The following is a 19557-nucleotide window of genomic DNA, read 5'->3' as shown; positions in this document are numbered from 1 at the left end:
TAATTTTATTGACTTTCCAACAACAGATTAACAGTTTAAACATAGCCTAAGGCCTGCATAGCGCAGGGGGCCTATGCCTGATAGGCTCAATCAGTTACCCATGATCCACCATTATATGTCTGCTAAGATACACCTTTAGTTCTTCAGTCTGAACACCTTAAGTTTGTGTTTGTGTTTGAACGGGAATCTATCAAACAGTGCTTTTGTTCTTAAGCTCTTACTGAAACCATAACTCCTGCACTTTATTTGTCAAATTGTTTAGATTTCTATATTTCAATGTTTCTATATTTTTATCTGTCTTTACATTTGTAGTATTTATTATGACATGTGCTGCTGCCTTTCTTGGCCAGGTCACCCTTGTGAAAGAGGTCTTGATCTCAATGGGTCTTTTATCTGGTTAAATAAAAATAAAATTCATTGTGCACTTTACAGTCCAACAGTGTCTGCTTCAGTTTGTAGTGTTGTCTGGTGAAAGGTATCAGAGACTCAAGCAGTGGTTGGCATGAACACACCCTGCAGCAGTATGAGTTGCTTCTTCTGTTTTATATGATGAACTGAAACATGAAAGTACGAGCAACAGACAGAAGAAAGCAGCCTAACACTCTAACAAGAGTGACTTCACACAGAAATGTACAATTAAAATGTATTTTAAAAAGTTATTAATCGTTATGTAAAACTTTTAGTACAGCTGCTGTCACTTTGTTATTATCACTGGATGTTTTGTACCTTCCACAGTATCTTGATATCTGATGTTAATCGAGGTTCATTTGAATGAATAGTTTTCTGTTTTGCAGAGACCACACACAAAAGGTTGACATCTCATTTCACTGATTTCAATTTGGATTTATCTGCACGGACAGCTTCCTGCAGTGACATTATCATCTTCAGTATTTCAGTTAAGCTGAAGTCTGATTGAAGAGGAAATTCATTGTTCTCCTGTAGATTCTGGCGAAATGCCCACAGCAAGAGAATTGGTGGGGGGAAGCGGAGTCCCCCCCTCTGGACACCGCATCACATAATGAGTGAGGTCAGGCTTGTGCGTCAGGCGCCAGCGTCTCTGTGAGGGAAGCGGTGATCATGTGGTGTGATGGCCTCACTGTATTTCTGCACGGTTGGTCTGCAGCAACGCAGGGCGACAACCAAGAGGGAAAACACGTCCTCGTCATTTCTGTAGATTCTGACAGTTGAAGGCTCCTTTCATTCATCGTGTCAAGTCACAACAGAACTGCTGTCTCTGCTTTACTGAAATCTGTCACACACAAAAATCATTTTCATAACTGAAGATACTTTCATTATAATTTGACCAAACAAAAGGAAACAAACAGCTCAGAATGTAAACGTTGAGTCCATTCAGTAGCGTGACTGCAGAGCTTTAACCAATCAGTGTGCAAAACACATGTACTATGAATCTTCTTCAGGTGCTGAGTCAAACAACTGTAAAAAATGTTTCTGCCGCACAACACTTTGAAATCTTTGGGAAGCAGAAATCATGCAGAGGTTTAACCAACATGACAAAAGTAACACAGCCAGTACTGACAGAAAAAACAAACTTAAAGCTCAGTGACCACAAATTTGTGAAATGCAAAACAATGGCAGAATTTGAAAATAGACCCTCATCCTGCAGCTCTGTCCTAAGCCCCTCCCACCAGATGTGGTCCCCTGCAGCAGCTCCAGAGACGGACCTTTGGTTGGCAGCTTTAGCGGCTCAAATTCACCCAGCAAAAATCCCTCAGTACCGGGTGTCACAGCGGGCTGGCAGCCAGCAACAGTGCAAGGTCTAAAGGCTCTGACACAACAAGCCAACGATCAACCGTTGGTCAATTTCGGGCCATCGGTGAGCATCTGTTGCCCTTGTCTTTGCAGTACGTCCCTTGTCGGCTTTCTGTCAGCCAATTCAGCATGTTGAATGAAATCCCTCTGACTGTCACACGAGAAGAGAAACAGAAGTGAGGAAAGTAAACAAACAGCTTAAGTCAAGAGGGAGTGAGACCAAAACAAACTTGTTGTATTAGGTATGATTATGTTTTTAGCCACTGAGCTCTGTATCAGAAACATTTCATGGTAAATATGCTCTGTTCTATAAACTTCAAGTTATGTTGTTAATGTGCCTACTGGCGTCTTTGATCCGTCCTGTTAGTCTTCCGGTTTCACTTTTAATAAAGAAAACAGATGACCGCTGCCTGCTGGTGTGGAGAACACCACCTCTCTGAAATGACCCGTGATTGTGATTTTGGAGTCTCCCATCACAGCTAGACTTCATTAAGCCTGAAAACAGAGCCAAGAGGAGGAGCAGAAGTCTAGTTTTCTCTCAGACCATTTGAATTACAATAAGCTCAGTTTATTATGGGACTTTTACCCAGTGACACCAAAATAAAACTGCACACCCAGCTTTAATCACTACCAAGCATCCTATAAAAAGAAATTCAGGTTGCTTCAGTTATCACAAAATGTATAAACCAGCTTTCTTTGTTTAAACTCAGGCCCTAAATCCCTTTAACCTTTATGTAACCTGCAGGATAAGAGCAGCGCTGGGCTTCAACAATAGTATCAAACTTGACACAACCACATATCCAATGCACTTTTTGTCTTAATATTAATCTGAAAGTTTAGTGGCCTTTGAATATTAAAACAAATGAAGTGCTTCTTTTCTCTGGTTCATGTAAACTGTAAAATCACTTTCTACCTCTAATGCATTACAAATATAAATGTAAAATATATTTTCTTTTTGTCCTTTTTCAGCTCAGCTTCGGATGAATAACCTGCTAAATGGACCTCCAGACACTGACCCACAGGAGTCATGTGACCTGGAAAGTGACATTAAAACAAACCACCTGTGAGGTCTGTCAGTTCAGAGTCAATGCAGTCACATCCTTCTCAAATCCTGTTTTCTTTGTCTCTGTATTTCTCAACGTAAAGTCCCCCTGCTTCTTCTTCTTCCCTTTTTTCTCACGTCAGTGGTTCAGGATCAGAGGTGGAAGTCTTTGTCCCCTGTAGACGCTCAGCTGTGGTGTTTTCCCCTGTCAGTGAAAGTGAAAGTTCAGACTTATCGCTTGAGTCTTTGCTGCACCTGCTCAGTTTCACTTTCAGTTTCACTGTCACTTCTCCCCTGCGTCTTTCAGCCAGTGCGGAGTGTTTGGTAGCCTCTGTTCCTCTGAGATCTCAGCAGAGGTGTCTGAGTGTCAGCGTCTCGAGATAAAACCATCTTGCCAGCTTGCCGGAGACGTGCACGAGTCCATCCGTAGACCAGACAGTTGAGGAAACCCTGAGAGGCCGAGGTGAAAGCCTGAGGACAGAAGACACATTCACATCACTGAAACTGTATCATCTCTCTGTTCCTGCGCATTTGACTGTCGGCTCAGAGCCCAAAGAGACACAAAACCACTACATAAAGATACAAAGAGAAGCTGTCCGTGCTTGTCTCTTAAATATTAGTGTGTAGACTTTTTCTGATGTTGTTCAGATCTCTGAACTGTTTTGACACGTCTACACAGGGTGATAAAGGACCACAGGCCCAAAGTCCAGCTGCAGACTGACCTGAGATATGTAGAGGGCGACCCAGGCCTCGCCCTGACCTGCTGAGGGCTTCACCACCCGAAGAAATGCCAGACCCACCGCTGAGGAAAAAACACAGGTACCGATACAAACCCTGCTTACATCATTCAGAACAATGTCTCATCTCTTGGTGATCTGAGTTAGGACAAAGACACAAACCTGGACCCCAACAGAGGACAAAGACCAGCGGGTACAGGAGCATCCGCCGATCCATCACACGGAAGGAGGCCCGCTGCTGGTTGCCTAGGTAACCGTTTGCCGTCACAACCCGCCTGTAAATGCGACGGGCTTTAACCACGAGCACCTGGAGCAGGAGGGGAGGTTTACACACACAGACACGTTGTGGTGTACGTTTACGTTTTTGCTGTTTTGATTCGACATTGCGTCGTTTTCTATCCCGTGACGTCACTCACTGTGATGCTGAGAAGTGTGAGGAGGAAGGTGCCGAGGAAGATGGCGATGCGGAAGGAGTGCAGCCTTCTGCAGGGTCCCATTGGCAGCTGGTGCTCTGAGGTAAGAAACAGCGCTCCGGTGTGCATCAGCAGACACCTGGGGTGGTACGGTGCACATCAAGGGTCAAAATAAAGAAAACAAAAAAAAAACTGCAAACATTACACACATTTTCACTAGTGTGTGAACCTTTGCATTTTTTCTCCTCACCTGTAGGGCTGGCTGAAGTTGGTTTGACAGTGGTTGATGCCTCCCAGTATAAAGACAGGCGTCATCAGCAGCACAGGAAACAGACTGCATACACAACAGGGCCAGATCAAATACATTTTCAATCACTGTCAGAACATAAGTTAAATGTATTTAAACTGGAACCAGGTTGAAACATGAACATTACACGTCAGAGTTACTGAACACCTTCTCACCCTGAAAGCAGCGCAGTGATTTTACCGGCGGTGCTCACTCTGTTGGAAACCTGGACAAAAAGATGAGAAACGACTTTTAACAAACAAATTCACAAAAAAAATCACTGACAGCTTCTGCATCTGGGCATTAAAGGAATAGTTTGACATGTTGGGAAACTTGCTTATTTTCCTTCTAGCAGAGAGTGAAATAAAAAGATTGATGCTGTGATGCAGGCACGTGCACAGATAGACCCCAGGTGGCGCTCCAGCACCTGCACTTCAGACCACTGATTAGAAAAGTGCCCTTATTTTTTAGTTTTTAAATTTGGCCATGGCATCAATTCTCAATTAAAAGTGTTTGGTTGCCTGATAGCATTTGTGTCAAGCCTGTCCCTCCCTCTTCAGCTGCAGCCATGTGTTAATTGAGCGCCCTGCAGAGCAGCATCACGTCTCCCTCATCTCATTAAATAATGTTTACTTCTTTCACGTGACGTCTCTGATAATTAAACGGGCACTGTGTAGGAATTTCTCCCATCTAGTGTTGAGATCATACATTGCATTCAAACAGATGGCGCACTCTAGCGCCTCACTGTTTCAAACACATATTGCAACAACGGTAGCTGCTGTGTACCAAAAAACTATGATAACATTGATGAAACCATGTCATCCGATACTTCATGGAGTATTCATTCAGGCTCCTACACAGACACACGCAACGCGAGTTGACAAACCCCCTCCTCACCATGCTGGCTGTGTTTACAACGTAGGACTGTTGGGGCGGGTGTAAATCGAAACAAACCAATCACGTCTTTGACAAGTGGCTCAACCTCACACACCTCGTCCCTCTCCTCGCAACACTGGGTCGCTAACAGCCGTTAGTGACCAGCGCCGCTAACAGCACTAACAGTGGCTACCAGCTGTTAGCGGCTCAGATACAGGTGCCATGAATTTGTACAGTATTTGAGTGAATATATCCAGATACATACCACTGCACCCCCCCACCCTCCACCCCGGACTTTGTTGTGTAATGACGTTTTTTGTGTACCTGTATGAATCCATTCATGCAGCTGTAGAACTTCTCTCTGATCCCGGTGTAGAGGTCAAACACATAGTTGAGTGTGTAGAAGAAGGAGGCCATGTAGAGAGCCTGACAGAACAAAAACACAGTAAAACCATAATTGCTTTTCATATGAAGCCTGTTCGTGTGCACACAAACACTTGTGTCCTTCACACTCACACTCTGTGAACAGTAAACATCCGTCAGTGGAAAGATCAAGCAATAAGGTCAGCAGCTGACCCGAGGCTCGATGCGTCTGAACAATACATGTAGGTCAGGAATGTGTTGTGGTGTTTTCTTCTATTTTCATCCGGTCTGTGATCTGTCCTGGTTCTGCTGCTCTACTTCATCCCAGACTGACCCAGTTCAGGATCAGTTCTGGACTGGGTCATCGGGGACAAACAGCCCAAAATACCAGGACAGGATCTCTTCAAAAAGTTCATCTGTTCAGGGGCCATTCATTTCAATAGAAGACATTTAAAGTCCCATCAGCACCTGTTCTAACAGCTCAGCATCTTTGTTAATACATGTGGAATCATTCTAGGACTCGTGATCGCTGAATCATACCGGACACAAAGACAAGAGGTGGTTCACACAGAATAATAACACCAACAGAATGGTCAGTAATCTTCATTCAACAGAATGTTGGAGGCAATCAGCAGCAGATAAAAACTGCTCTCAGATTACCAAACAAGCTCCCATGATTCCTCAGGATTCCAATTTTCATCCAGGCAGCCTGGGTTCAACTCCCGGTATGATTTCTTTGTCAATATGCGATTAAGTGCAGAATTTCACCCCCATTTTCAAGACACCGCCTATCCGAAGCCAGGTCGCAGGGGGCAACAAAGTATTCCAGACGTCCCTCTCCCCAGCAACATTTTCCAGCTCCTCCTGGAGGACCCCGAGTCATTCCCAGGCCAGATGAGATATATATAATCCCTCCAGTGTGTTCTGGGTCTGCCCCGGGGCCTCCTACCAGTGAGACGTGCCTGGAACACCTCTAACAGGAGGCGCCCAGGAGGATCCTGATCAGCGGCTCTACTCCAAGCTCCCTCCAGATGTCTAACTCCTCCCCCTATCTCTAAGGCTGAGCCCAGACACCCTACAGAGGAAACTCATTTCACCCAGTCATTACCCAGAGCTCATGACCATGGGTGAGGGTTGGGACGTAGATGGACCAGTATATTGAAAGCTTTGTCTTCTGGCTCAGCTCCCTCTTCACCACGACAGTCCGGCGCAGCGTCTGCATCACTGTAGACTCTGCAGCAAACTGCCGATCCATCTCATGCTTCATTCTACTCTCACTTGTGAACAAGACCCTGAGATACTTCAGCTCCCTCTCTTGGGGTAGTAACTCTCTCCCAACCTGGAGTGCCAGATTTAATCAGTAGTTAATAAATTAAGATCCATCAACTCAGTGTCTTAGTTAATAGATTTGGAAAAAGTAAATCACCATACTGGGAGTAGAACCTTCCGACTGTTGGGAGTATTTTGTGGTAGCCTTATACATTTGGGATGATGTATTCAGTTAGAGGGTTTCCATATATATGGATTTTTTAGGGCCAATGCCAATACCGATTTTTTTTCCATCACCCTTAGCCAATGACCGATTATGGACTGCCGATTTTTTTGAGCCGATATTTAGGGCCGATACTGCTTTTGCTCCCTCAATTTACATCAAAAAAATGACACAATGATAACAAATATTACAGGTCTCAAGTTTAAAATAAGAAACATTTATTGAACAGTAAATAATACTAAAACAAGATGGAAAGTTGAGGTAGAACAGGTAGAATATTATTATTATAATTATTATTATACATTCAAATAAAAAAAAAATAGAGTTCAGTGTTCTTAAATCTTCCAGTAATGTCTTTATAAAATAAACAAATATTTAAGCTGAAGCATAAATAAAACAACAACTACTGTACACAGTAGGATTCAACAGCTTTGTTCAACTCAACCACATACTTTCAAATGAAAAAAGTGTCAGGGAAAAATAAATCCGCGAACCCACACACGTATCGGCCGATGCTGATACAAGTAAAAAACTCAAATATCGGCCCGATATATCAGCTGACCGATGTATCGGTCTATCTTTAGTCATGATTAACTGGTCCAACGTGTAATTTCCCAAACTGGGGGTCGAATCCTGACCACTAGACCATATGGAATAAAAGACAGGACGAGATGGTCACCACAAGATAATTCCTGTAAATGTGGGCGTGCAGCCTCGTTCTGTGGACGATAAACCAGGTGCAGACTTCCATCTGTGTCACCGCTGATGAGGAAATACAGCGAGTGCTGGACGGAGCAGTGAGTGACAACAACCCCGCCCACATTTAAGAGGAATGTAATGTAAACACCAATACGGACAACACTGGGTAACAAAACCAGGACGCGGGCTGGGTTTCGTAATTTGTCTGATCAACTATCAAGCTGTCATTTCATGATCATGATTTATTAAAACTTGTGATCACCATTTTTCTTCTCTCAGTAAGTCCCATATGGTCTAGCGGTCAGGATTCCTGGTTTTCACCCAGGCGGTCCGGGTTCAACTCCCGGTATGGGAACAATGTTGTGATTATGTACTCATGATTTCCAAGAGTAGGTGTCAGATTTCCAGATTTGGACAGAGCCCAAGACAGTATTTGGTTATTTATACACTGAGTGCAAACTAAGATCTATAATCACCTGTTGAAATTTGGAAAATGGACCATACCAGCTTTAAGTAATAAAGGCAGGAAAAGATGCTTACCACAAAGTTATTAGTTTCATCTTCAGCCCATTCTTGTTCAGACCGAGCAGCTTTATTACAACACATTCATCCTTTTCATGGTCAGTAGTCTTAATTTAAGTAGAGGAGGAGGAGATACACGCACATCACAAGGCTATCAACAAGCCTGCACACTGCAACTCCAACTGGGTTCAGCTTCCGGTATAGGAATAAGCGTATACGTTGTTGTGTTCATCATATACTCATGATCTCTAAATTTGGATAGTCTGGTATACTGGGCACCTTGATCTGGCATTGCCTGTGAAACTTAGATACTGGACCAACTTTGAACCAGGCCACATCAAAGACAAAGGCTCGAGGAGATGATTACCATAAAATGATAATTCATCTTCCGAAAAAACAAAAAAGCTGCTCTCAGTTTCTAAACTCAGAATTCCTGACTTTCATCTGCTTGTATGGCAAACCGTTATTCCAAATCTATTTAATTTGAATGTTATATAGAAAATACTGTCTGCAGGGTTGGGTTGTGTCCAAATACAGACATGCTGCAAACCTACACAAATGTTCTTGTTGCACAGTGGGAGTTGAACCCAGGCCACCTGGATGAAAACCAGGAATCCTGACCACTAGACCACATGGGAGCGAGTTGAATAAAGAAGAGCAGTTTTCTTCTCGTGCTATTTGCCTCGTACGGTCTATTAAAATAATATTATTGATCATTACGTTGATTTTATGTCCTGATTATTTTGAGGCCACCACCTCTTCTCTTTGTGTCCCATATGGTCTAGCTGTCAGGATTCCTGGTTTTTACCCAGCTGGCAAACTCTGGGTCAGGTTCAACTCTCAGTATGGGAACAGGCACATTGGTGATTATGCATCGATGCAGGATTTCTATATTTGGACCATCAGTATCAGGTGTATATCATACACAGACTCAGTGCCATCATTAATAAACTTGGATTAACTGATTTAATAAACCAGGAGCTGAAAACCAGGAAACTGACAGTGACATGTACATTCTGTTAAATTAAGACTACTGACCATGAAAAGGATGAATGTGAAGACAAACTAGACGACTACTTATCATGGACGCACAAATTACACTTGAGCTGAAACTAATAACTCTTAAAAGTGGTACTTTGATGGGATCATTTTGTGGTAACCATCTTCTCCTGCCTTTATTACCCATGATCATGAAATAACAGGTCGATAGTTGATTAAATAAACTGTGAACCCCAGCACCATCCTGGTTTTGTCACCCAGTGTTCCCAGTATGAGAATATACATTCACTGAATCCTCAGTGGTCATTTAAAGTTCAGCTCCTCTACAAAGTGAAGTCAGTGTTTTATTCACCTGCAGTTCACCTGGTGGCCACTGAGACTGACTGACACACCCATCCTCCAATCACTGAGCTGGTGGGAGGGACCGGATTCAAATTCTGAAAGATGGCTGCAGCTGTTTGACCGACAGCTCGTGTGTTTGTGTGTTTTCCAGTCTGTCAGAGTCTGTAAGTAAACTCTATGTTGTTTGTTTGGAGGAAGCAGTTTGTGTGAGACGATGTTAAATGTGCTGTGATGTGTTTTAAAGTCAGTTAAACTGTTTCTGTTTGAGCTCACTGAGGAACTAACGTCCTGAATTCATGTGACACACTCCTCTTGTGGAAACAGTGCATGGTATTTAATTGTTTGCTGGTCATACTTACATCCTTTTACTTGTAGTGGAGTTTTTCCGCAGCGTGGTTTTAGTAAAGAATCTGACTGTTTCGTCCACCGCTGCTGAGGTGAGGTGTGGCTGATAATGCAGGTTGTTTCATTGGGAGTTTTGAAACTTTGCATCTCTCAGGAGGAAGTTGAGATTTTCCAGTTTTAAATTGTCTCTGTGTTTCGGGAGGATGCACGGCCAGCTTCATATGAGGCTTCCTTTTTTTGCTTGGTTTTTATGGAAACACCTTTTTGTTTGTGATGAGAAGAAGGAAATCCCATGACATTTTTCAACACCGGTGAAAAGGCACCTAAATTTCCCCCTAAAAAATCAGAAAACTCTGTCTGCCCTGCACTGACCTGCTGTCTGGTTTCACATAAGAAGTTTTTCCTGATTAAATATGAAGTATCTGTGACTAAATCAGCAGATAAGAGACTCCCCAAGGCTGTGGGTATTTTACAGCAGTGAGGGGAGCTCAGACAAAACACAGAAATCTCTCAGGTGAAATTATTAAAATGGGTCCAAATTTGGTAGAACGTATAAATACAAATTTTGTGTTCAGACTCAGCGTTCTTCAGCATCTTTTAGGCCAAGAGACCCTTAGCTGAAAGCAGGACGGAGCTTAAGATAACTCTCTTCTCTCATTTGCTTTAGCCTGTCAATGCTCAAGGGCTCGTTTACGCTTAACATCACACATGGAGACGGAGATGGACAGAACCTTCTGTCTGTACTCTGTCCATATTTTTTGGGCCGTATTTGTACATGTTTTCACAGCTCACAGATAGGACCGAAATGGATCATAAGTCCCGTCTCCACCAAACCCTTTCAGTCCAGTCCCTTTGGAACCAGCAGTAAGCCTTCAGACATGGTACCTAGACCCTGGGTGTGTTCAGACAGTCCTCTTAAATGTGGGCGGGGTTGTTGTCACTCACTGCTCCGTCCAGCACTTGCTGTATTTCCTCATCAGCGGTGACACAGATGGAAGTCTGCACCTGGTTTATCGTCCACAGAACGAGGCTGCACGCCCACATTTTCACAACAAAATAGATCAGGCTGCAGTGAGAGTCTCTCTCCATGGGATATTTCAAAATAGCAGCTTTGTGCATTTAGTCCTTCTCAGGCAAGCTCAGGGGTTTAGTGTTGCTGTAGCCCACAGGAAGTGAGGATTAGAATATATGACCTTCACATAATCTGCTCCAAATGAATCTATATTTTTAAAGTCATTACTAAAAGTGTGTGTCATATAAAAACTAAAGTGATGGTCAAAGTTGTCACAGTGAAATTTAAGGTGTTCTGATGGATTCACGTCATCAACTCATGCATTGAGTAACATTACAAGTTAACGTTCCACCTTAAAAGTTGCCGGCAGTCTGCCCAGTGAATGAAGTGATTTTTCCTCAGACTCCAGCTGCTGTGAGAGGCAGCAAAACGTCCTTTCATTTTACAGTTTACACCTACAGCTTTTCTTTAGTTTTTAATCACAAACAGGAGGAAATAGTGACTTTGTTGGGGACTATTTTTAGCAGTGGATCCATCCACATTTGAATGATGTGTATGGGATTGAGTCAAAATAAACTACAGTGTGTGTGTGTGTTCATGGTATTAAGGAACATATCAATCAGTGACACACTGTGGCTCACTGATGTGTTTTTAACAACAACAGGGCTCTATGGCACAGAGGGAGATGATATATCAGGCTCTGGAGATGTAATGTTGTGTTGTGTTGTGTTGTGTTGTGTCATGCAGAGTAGTATTACCTGCTCCACAGTGTGCAAGTGGTAGCAGTGTGTGTTCAGGCTGCTGCAGCGTTGAGAGAACAGAGCGGCTGCGATCAGCCAGCACAGAGCGAGCAGCAGATCGGACACACTGAGCAGGAACAGAGGCTGCAGCTGCACACACACACACAAACACACAGTTGCACTGGTTACATACTGAAATACATCTCAATACAAAGGACAATAATGTTGATTTTACAGGTTTTATCCACTTAATTTATAATTCTGTGAGTAAATCCCATGTGTCTTGCTCCTGTTTAGGAGAGGTGGTGGGGAATTGGGGAATGAATTTGTACTTAAACTTTTCCACGCACTCATAAACTAGACATAGCTTTACAAAGGGTCACGTACATGTAGCTACAGGCTTTGAGATGATTCTGAACATCATTTCAGAAGTCCCATGTCATATCAGCTCATGTTTGAGGCCGTGCAAACTGCAGCTGCAGCGAGCAGAAATGTGTAAAACAAAAAACGGAGACTGACCTCGGGCGTGCGGCTGAGTCTCTGTAACATCAGACAGACGATGATGGAGCCTGAACCCAGAACACTGAAAACACGATCACAGACTGCTGTTAAAAACATATAACATTTATTCTCAGTAAACTTTTATATCTAATAACAAATGTCATGCTGCTTCTCAAAATGTCTCCCGATGAAACAATGAGCTCTAATCAGATTATTTCATGCTGACTGGAACTTCTCCTGCTTCTGTTGTCTGAGCGCAGTGACCTTTGACCTTTAACCTCCTTTAAATGTGTCATTGAAGCAGAAATGAAAGCTTAATGTCCTGAAGAGTCTGAAATACATTAAATTCAAATCTTTTCAGAAATCATTTTAAAATAAATCTGACTGCGTAAATAAGGAACAGTGTTGCAGGACTGTGCGTCAGTCACGAATCAGACTTGTTACTTTAATGCTTTGCAGTAAACCAGTTTAACCATCAGGGGATAAACCAGTAAGTGATGACGTCACTGACCTGAGCAGAGCCATGACGAGCTGGATCCACCTGACGGCTTCATACACCTGCAGACAGCAGACGTCAGATCAGTGTCATTTACACTAAGTCACAGGCAGAGTCAGGTTAGAGCACAAATAACACGCTGGGGAAGTTTCAAAATAAAAGGAACTGAAAACAAATGAACTTTAGAAGAATAAATAAAAGATTTGTTAATCTGATATTAAAATATGAAGAAGTAAAGAACAATGAAGTATTTAAATATAGATGCTCAGATGAGAAGTTTACAAAGAACAGGAAATAAAACAGATAAGCAACAACAGAAAAGTGAAGTGAAGGGTCAGAACCCAGCACATAAATAAATGTACGTAGTTCTCAGCATGTTTCCTGACCACTGGAGAGAGTTCATCATCAGGGCCTCTCAGCAACAGAATAAATGTCGTGTATCCACAGAAAGTTTTACGTTTCTGCGCTTTTTTTTTTTTTTTTTAAATGAACAAACTAATGATTAAATGAAGTCAATCTGGAATTTGATGAATGAAAATTATCAGAAGGAATGTAAATAAATGAATTATCTTTTTATCGACTAATTATGATGCTCCATTCTGTGTTAAGTTAAAGACTTCTGAGGCAGCATTTTCAGCTATTTTGTATGGGTGTGAGGCTTGGTTTAAGGTTTCCCTGAAGTCTGTTGAGTCTCTCTATATGACTGGGGTGAAATCCCTATTAGGGGTGAGGTCAGCTACACCCAACCTGCTCTGCCCGTTGGAGGCAGGACTACCTTCAGTGCAAGCCCTAGTGAGAGAAAAGCAAGGCAGGTTTTTTTAACAAGGTAAAGCAGCGTCATGGCATGCTTGATGACCCTTTATACTATGTTTTCAAGTTAACAAGAAAGGAGAACCAAATTAAAAACTCGTATCTATTGTCCTCCCATAGATTGCGAGTGGAAATGGGAAGGTGGAGTCATACACCACCTGAGCAACAAGTATGTTGCTGTAATACTGGCATACAAGATGAAAAACATGTACTGGTGATATCTGTGCAAAATATGGACATGATTTCACTGAACTGAACTCTCTCTTTGTGGACATAAAAGAACTTTATTTATGTTACAAGCTTGTCTCGCACTGTTGGAGGACCAGCAAGGTCCCAAAGAATGACTGTTGAGAGCTTCTGCATACGTATTATCCCTCCTCCCCCTTTGTTTTTAAATAAGATGGATTTGTTGTATGCAGTATTCATAGGCTGGACATGTCAGTTATTTTTCATTTTTGATAAAGGGTCAGTGTGCAGGAGGATATATTGACAGAAATGGAATATAATGAGTATTTTCTTCAGTGCATTATCACCTGAAAATAAGTGGCTGCGTTTCTTTCTGTCACCTCAGAATGAGCTGTTTACAGGGATCGCCATCTTGCAATGCCATGTTTCTGTAGTTGCCCAAATCTACAGTTTACTTTATTTATCCTGCAGTAATCAGTGTGTAGCTGCTGCCATGTTGAGGCAGAGGGTGCTGTGTGTAGCTCTGGCTGAGGGTGAGAGGCTGTCAGCAGATAAACAGAGATCTGTGTGGGTACATGAGACCCTAAAAAAGAGGCTGGATCATGGGGAGTACCACCAGTTGGTCCAGGAGCTTCTCCTCCATCATGGACGTTTACAGGCAGATTTTAGGATGACTCAGGGGCAGTTTGACAACCTGCTGTCTATCATCAGGCCGTATAGCTCTAGGTATCCAGCAACCACTACCACCAGTTTCTCCTCCATTGTTTACCAACTGTGAACTAGTTGTTGTGACCACCACAGAAGGCCCGCCTCTCAAATCATCCCATTGGACAACGGGGAAAAAAGATGATGAAAAAAGAGATGACATGGGGAGTTTTTCCGCTTTGAGTTGAAGATTTTTTTTACTCAAGGAGTTCAGAGTGCTCTGGCAGAAACACCAGGTGCTTAGAGAGCAAAAACATGAAGCGCGTCGCAATGCAAAAACAGCGAGCAAAAGGCTTGACTCTTACTAAAGTCAATTACAAAAAGCCACCTCCAGCTACTGAAACGCTCTCTGTGTGATCAGAGCCTTATTCAGTGTTTGCTCAGTTTGTTTTGGGGGAAGAGACCTGTGTGGATAATTCTGCCCATGGTAAAACAACACATCCTCACTCCGACCTCGGCACATGTCCACGTTTGGTCATGGACTTTGATAGATGGCACTAAATCCCTGTAAATCTGGCACACTGTTCCTTTAAACTTGCAATACATGCACACTACTCTCACCTCAGACGCCACGAGCAAACATGGAGGTGGCTGAGCTGAAAGGGCAGCGAGTGGCGGTACAGTGCTAACAGCAGCAACAGGGCCAACAGTGTTAAAGGGAGGAAACTATGGGGTGCCGTTTGTAAAGTGTCTCACGCTGAAAATAACATCAACATTTTGCCACATTTAGCTTCAAACAATGTTTAAAAAAGTATTGTGATTTTTTTAACGTCACCTTTTACCACATTTACAGCAATATTTGTTAACTTAGAAATATATTAAATAGTTAAATCTAAATATTAAATGTGGCACCTAAATGTTAAATGTTAAATCTAAATATTAAATCTAAATCTAAATCTAAATGTTAAATCTAAATATTAAATCTAAATCTAAATGCTAAATCTAAATCTAAATGCTAAATCTAAATCTAAATCTAAATGTTAAATCTAAATGCTAAATATAAATATAAATATAAATGTTAAATCTAAATATTAAATCTAAATCTAAATGTTAAATCTAAATGTTTTGGGTGAAACTAAATATTTAGCTAATATGCAAATTCACACTGCCGGTCACCGGAAGTACCAAAATAAAAGCTCTAGATGGTCAGACTGTTTATAGAATCAAATAACGAATTAAAACCAACTTATCGGGGGCAATGGACACTTGAACATACATTAGTGTGATAATAACTACCTAAAATAACAAGAAACAAACACGTTTCTTGTTATTTTAGGTAGTTATTATCATTTCCCCCGATAAGTTGGTTTTAATTCGTTATTTGATTCTATAAACACAGTCTGACCATCTCGAGCTTTTATTTTGGTACTTCCGGTGACCGGCAGTGTGAATTTGCATATTAGCTAAATATTTAGTTTCACCCAAAACATTTAGATTTAACATTTAGATTTAGATTTAATATTTAGATTTAACATTTATATTTATATTTATATTTAGCATTTAGATTTAACATTTAGATTTAGATTTAGATTTAATATTTAGATTTAACATTTAACATTTAGGTGCCACATTTAATATTTAGATTTAACTATTTAATATATTTCTAAGTTAACAAATATTGCTGTAAATGTGGTAAAAGGTGACGTTAAAAAAATCACAATACTTTTTTAAACATTGTTTGAAGCTAAATGTGGCAAAATGTTGATGTTATTTTCAGCGAGACACTTTACAAACGGCACCCCATAGGAAACAGTGACTTTGTTAGGGACTATTTCCAGCGGCGGATTAATCCACATTTGGTGCTGTAGTGAGTATTTGTGGCAGGAGATTTGTTGACAGTCAGAAAATCAGCAGGCTGGTCCTTTAAGGTCAGGTTTATATGAGCTGCAGATGGTTGAGAGTGAAAGTGCTACAAATAGAGAAGGCGGTGAGACATAAAATCCCCTGAGTTTAAAGAAGTATGACAAGACGTGACTGAAACCAGCTACAGTTATTATGTTAATGTTTCTGCAGCTGAGCTGATGCTTCGAAAAAACACCTCATCACTGTTCACAGTCTGAGTAACATTCAGTTTTAACTGATGAAAATGCCAAACATCATCATGTTGTTGCTCCTCTGAGAGCATTTCCTGCTTTTTCTGTTGCATATCGTTACAAAGTGAATCTTTTTCGAGTTTTCTGACGGCTGTGATGCTGCTGATGAGCAGTTTGATGACATCACTGTGGGCTCAGGCGTGGGCAATTATGAGACAGTGGGTCCCTGAGCACAGCTATGGAAAAGGCTTTTCAACACCAGCTTTTCAACACAGGAGCATGACACACAGACTTCACAGGTGTTTAGCCTCTTCTTGTTTTGCCTCTTTTCATTATCGATATGCATCATTTTGTGGTCGTTTTACACCTTTTTTCATGTTTCTTTTTGCAGTTCCTTTGCATCTGTTTGGTCATTCTGAGTCTCCTGGGGCCGTATTCACAAAGCCTCCTCGCACTAAGAGTTGCTCCTAGTGACTGAATTCTAAGAAAATTCTTAGAATTGTGACGTTTTCTCAGAATTTCCCCTTAAAGTTAAGACTAAGTCCTTGTAAAGATAAAATGATTCAGAGTGCATCTCAGACCTTAAGAGAGCTCCTAAGGTGAAAAACGATTAGCAGTAGGGAGGAGGACTTTAAATAAGAGTTTCTTATTCAGGGCTCACAAAGGGGCGTGTCCCTGACAACCAATCACACCTGTTAAAAGAATGTATCACACCTAGCAACAGGGTCGACATCACCTCACTTTTGCTCTGAGAGCTTTTATAGTTCACTCCTAAACCAGGACTTCTTACTAAAAACCTCCAGGCTAAGTTAGGAGCCCTCTGAGAGTGTTCTCAGAATGTTTGTATTATTTATTATTTATTTCAAGAAATATGCCCCTATTATTTCTAATGTACAGTACAATCCCACACTGGCAGCGGCTAGACGCACGTTGGCACTCTTGGACGTGCCGCCCCATGACACTTTACGCCACTGTCCATTTCTACCGCCCCTGGAATTAAATGCATTTTCCCACCATTTGCTGTCTGCTTGTACAGACCAGCTCCTGTAGCAGCTCTTTTTCATTTTCTCTGCTCCTATGGCAGCTCGACTCCTCTCCTCATCACTGATGTATAAAGAGAACTCCGTAACTGTAGCTGTGTCTCGTGTGATGAAGAATGGATGAGGGGAGACTTGAGAGGCTGAGAAGTATCCCGAGCTAAACGACCCACAGTCCCGTCATTATAAAGACAATGGTCAAAAACGATACTTCCTGGTGAGTCACAGCTCTGGGGATTGGCTCTTCGGGTGAGAGATCAAGTTTAATCAGGGGCCACACATGATTTTAAGCTAACACAGAGGTGGAGGAAGTACAGATCTTTAAGTAAAAGTAGGAATAACTTTGTGTGGTCTTCTGTTGACGAGCTGCAGTGTTATGCGTCCAGTGTGTGCTACGGGCGACACTTGACAGCTTTTAGCTTTAATTTGAGTGATATTTTGCAGGTGATGGCCAGTGGGCCACTGACACTTTGGGCCCCTGGGCCTGTGCCTGCTAGGCCCTTCATTAATCCACCCATCTCATGTAGTGAATCATATTTAAAATGATTATAAGCAGCAGAAGGATTTTAAAGTGAGATCTCCTCCTTTATAGAGAACAGTGGAAGTCCTTGACTTTCCAAACACGTGTCTTTCTGTTTCCTTAATTTACATCTAAAGACGCTTTAATTCTCCGTCAGTGATTCCTTGCTCTCTCACAGCGGTGGAAAACACACAAGTACATTTATTTATAGTTCTGTATTTGAGGATTTCCACTTTATCCTATTTTATCCTTCTTGAATAATCCTGACCCTCACTTTAACCTAGAAGTGAAACCAAGTCAGTGGTTTGCAAGTCACAAGTTAAGTTTCAAGTCTTGAAATTTGAGTTTCAAGTCTTTAACAAGTCATAATGCACCCTTCACCGAATGTGACACCATTTTAACAACAGAGTAACAATGCATTAAGTTTACAAAAATCAATGTTTGTTTATTTGTGAAAACAAGTTTGTTTAATGTTGTTGCATTTCCCTCTGTAATTTTTGACCAGCACGGTTTGTTTTGTTTTTTACCATTGTGTAGTTTTTGTACACATCTCTGATATCATTTTACCAAGTGACGTAACGTAAAGTAATGTGACATGACGTGACATGACGTGACGTGACATGACGTGACATGACGTGACGTGACGTGACGTGACGTGACGTGACGCTTTTTAATAACATATATTTCATCTTTGGGTTTGTGGGGAAGGTGTCAAGTATGTTCAAGTCCAAAGGCTCAAGTCTAAGTGAGGTCACGAGTCCTTGGTGTTAAAGTCAAATTGCAGAGCTTTTTTGATTCAGTCCAGTCTGAACCTCTGGTTTAACCCACCCATCTGTGTATACAAGTAGGTGATGAGCAACAACATGTGCAGCAGGTGCATCAATAATAACAATAATAATACATACAATAAATAACATAATAATGCTGAATAATGTGGTTTTAACTGTTAATACTTGAAGCAGCAGTGGAGAGTGAGTCTATTTACTTAAGTACTCAGGTACTTTTTATTTTCCTGCTACTTCACAGCCTTGATCTGCACATCTCAGAGAGAAGAGAAATATATAAAAATGTCCTTTTTACTTTGTTGTGTTTATTTTTATTACTTTACAGATTCAGATTATTGATACAAACATAATTAACTGATAAATAATGATGTATTATTTTAGATAAAACTGTATAAAGTTATTAATTTGCCAGCTGCAACTTTAAAGTGATGAACACATGAATGCATCAATATGGGCCACTCTGCATAATGAGTACATATGTTGATGCTGTTGATGTTGATCATAAAAAGTAAAAGATCTGAGCACTTCTTCAACTTTGACTTTAACTTTACTTATAAGGGAGAAAAAGTATTTTGCTTTTTGTATTAGCACAGGTTCTTTACTCAGTTAAAGCAGTAATAAACTGATGAGCATTTCTCACCTCAGTCCAGTCTTTTGCTCCGGTGGTGTTTTTCTCAGTGCTGTTGTTAAAAATCTCCTGCAGCCTCTCGGGAGCCGACATGCTGGAAACTCTGAGATGAATTAAAATGAATAAAAATGTAGATCTGTGTGCAGCCAGGACCTGAGACTGTCACAGAAACATCCAGCAGCCTGACAGCAGGTTTTATTCTGCAGCTCACAGACAGG

The 19557-nt window shown here is 41.5% G+C and overlaps 2 protein-coding genes and 1 non-coding gene across 4 annotated transcripts in view; 2 read left to right on the top strand and 1 right to left on the bottom strand.

Annotated features, from left to right (window-relative positions):
* LOC125893893 (DENN domain-containing protein 4B-like) overlaps positions 1–19557 on the top strand; it is a 224515-nt gene that overhangs the window by 80081 nt on the left and 124877 nt on the right. The window lies entirely within an intron of this gene.
* Positions 672–19486, bottom strand: tmem116 (transmembrane protein 116). The gene is made up of 11 exons (XM_049584892.1): positions 19352–19486; positions 12651–12697; positions 12158–12221; positions 11657–11788; positions 5449–5550; positions 4425–4474; positions 4213–4296; positions 3966–4101; positions 3712–3856; positions 3535–3614; positions 672–3283 (listed from the first exon to the last, which is right to left on the bottom strand). Exons 1-11 carry the CDS (start codon positions 19430–19432, stop codon positions 3116–3118), a joined length of 1089 nt encoding a protein of 362 aa, XP_049440849.1. The 5' UTR covers positions 19433–19486; the 3' UTR covers positions 672–3115.
* Positions 7962–8033, top strand: trnae-uuc (transfer RNA glutamic acid (anticodon UUC)). The gene has a single exon. It is a non-coding gene; the product is annotated as a tRNA-Glu (tRNA).

The sequence above is a fragment of the Epinephelus fuscoguttatus genome, linkage group LG8 (genome assembly GCF_011397635.1).
Source record: "Epinephelus fuscoguttatus linkage group LG8, E.fuscoguttatus.final_Chr_v1".
NCBI classification, from domain to species: Eukaryota; Metazoa; Chordata; class Actinopteri; order Perciformes; family Serranidae; genus Epinephelus; species Epinephelus fuscoguttatus.
This window is presented reverse-complemented; position numbering and strand designations above follow the sequence as displayed.

Bases quoted from the DNA above. Each gene is read 5' to 3' on its own strand.
- tmem116 (XM_049584892.1), bottom strand. From the start codon at position 19,432: ATGTCGGCTCCCGAGAGGCTGCAGGAGATTTTTAACAACAGCACTGAG. The intron at 4,102-4,212 runs GTGAGGAGAAAA...GTACCACCCCAG, and splicing joins AACTTCAGCCAGCCCTACAG to GTGTCTGCTGATGCACACCG. The intron at 3,615-3,711 runs GTTTGTGTCTTT...TTTTTTCCTCAG, and splicing joins TGTCCTCTGTTGGGGTCCAG to CGGTGGGTCTGGCATTTCTT.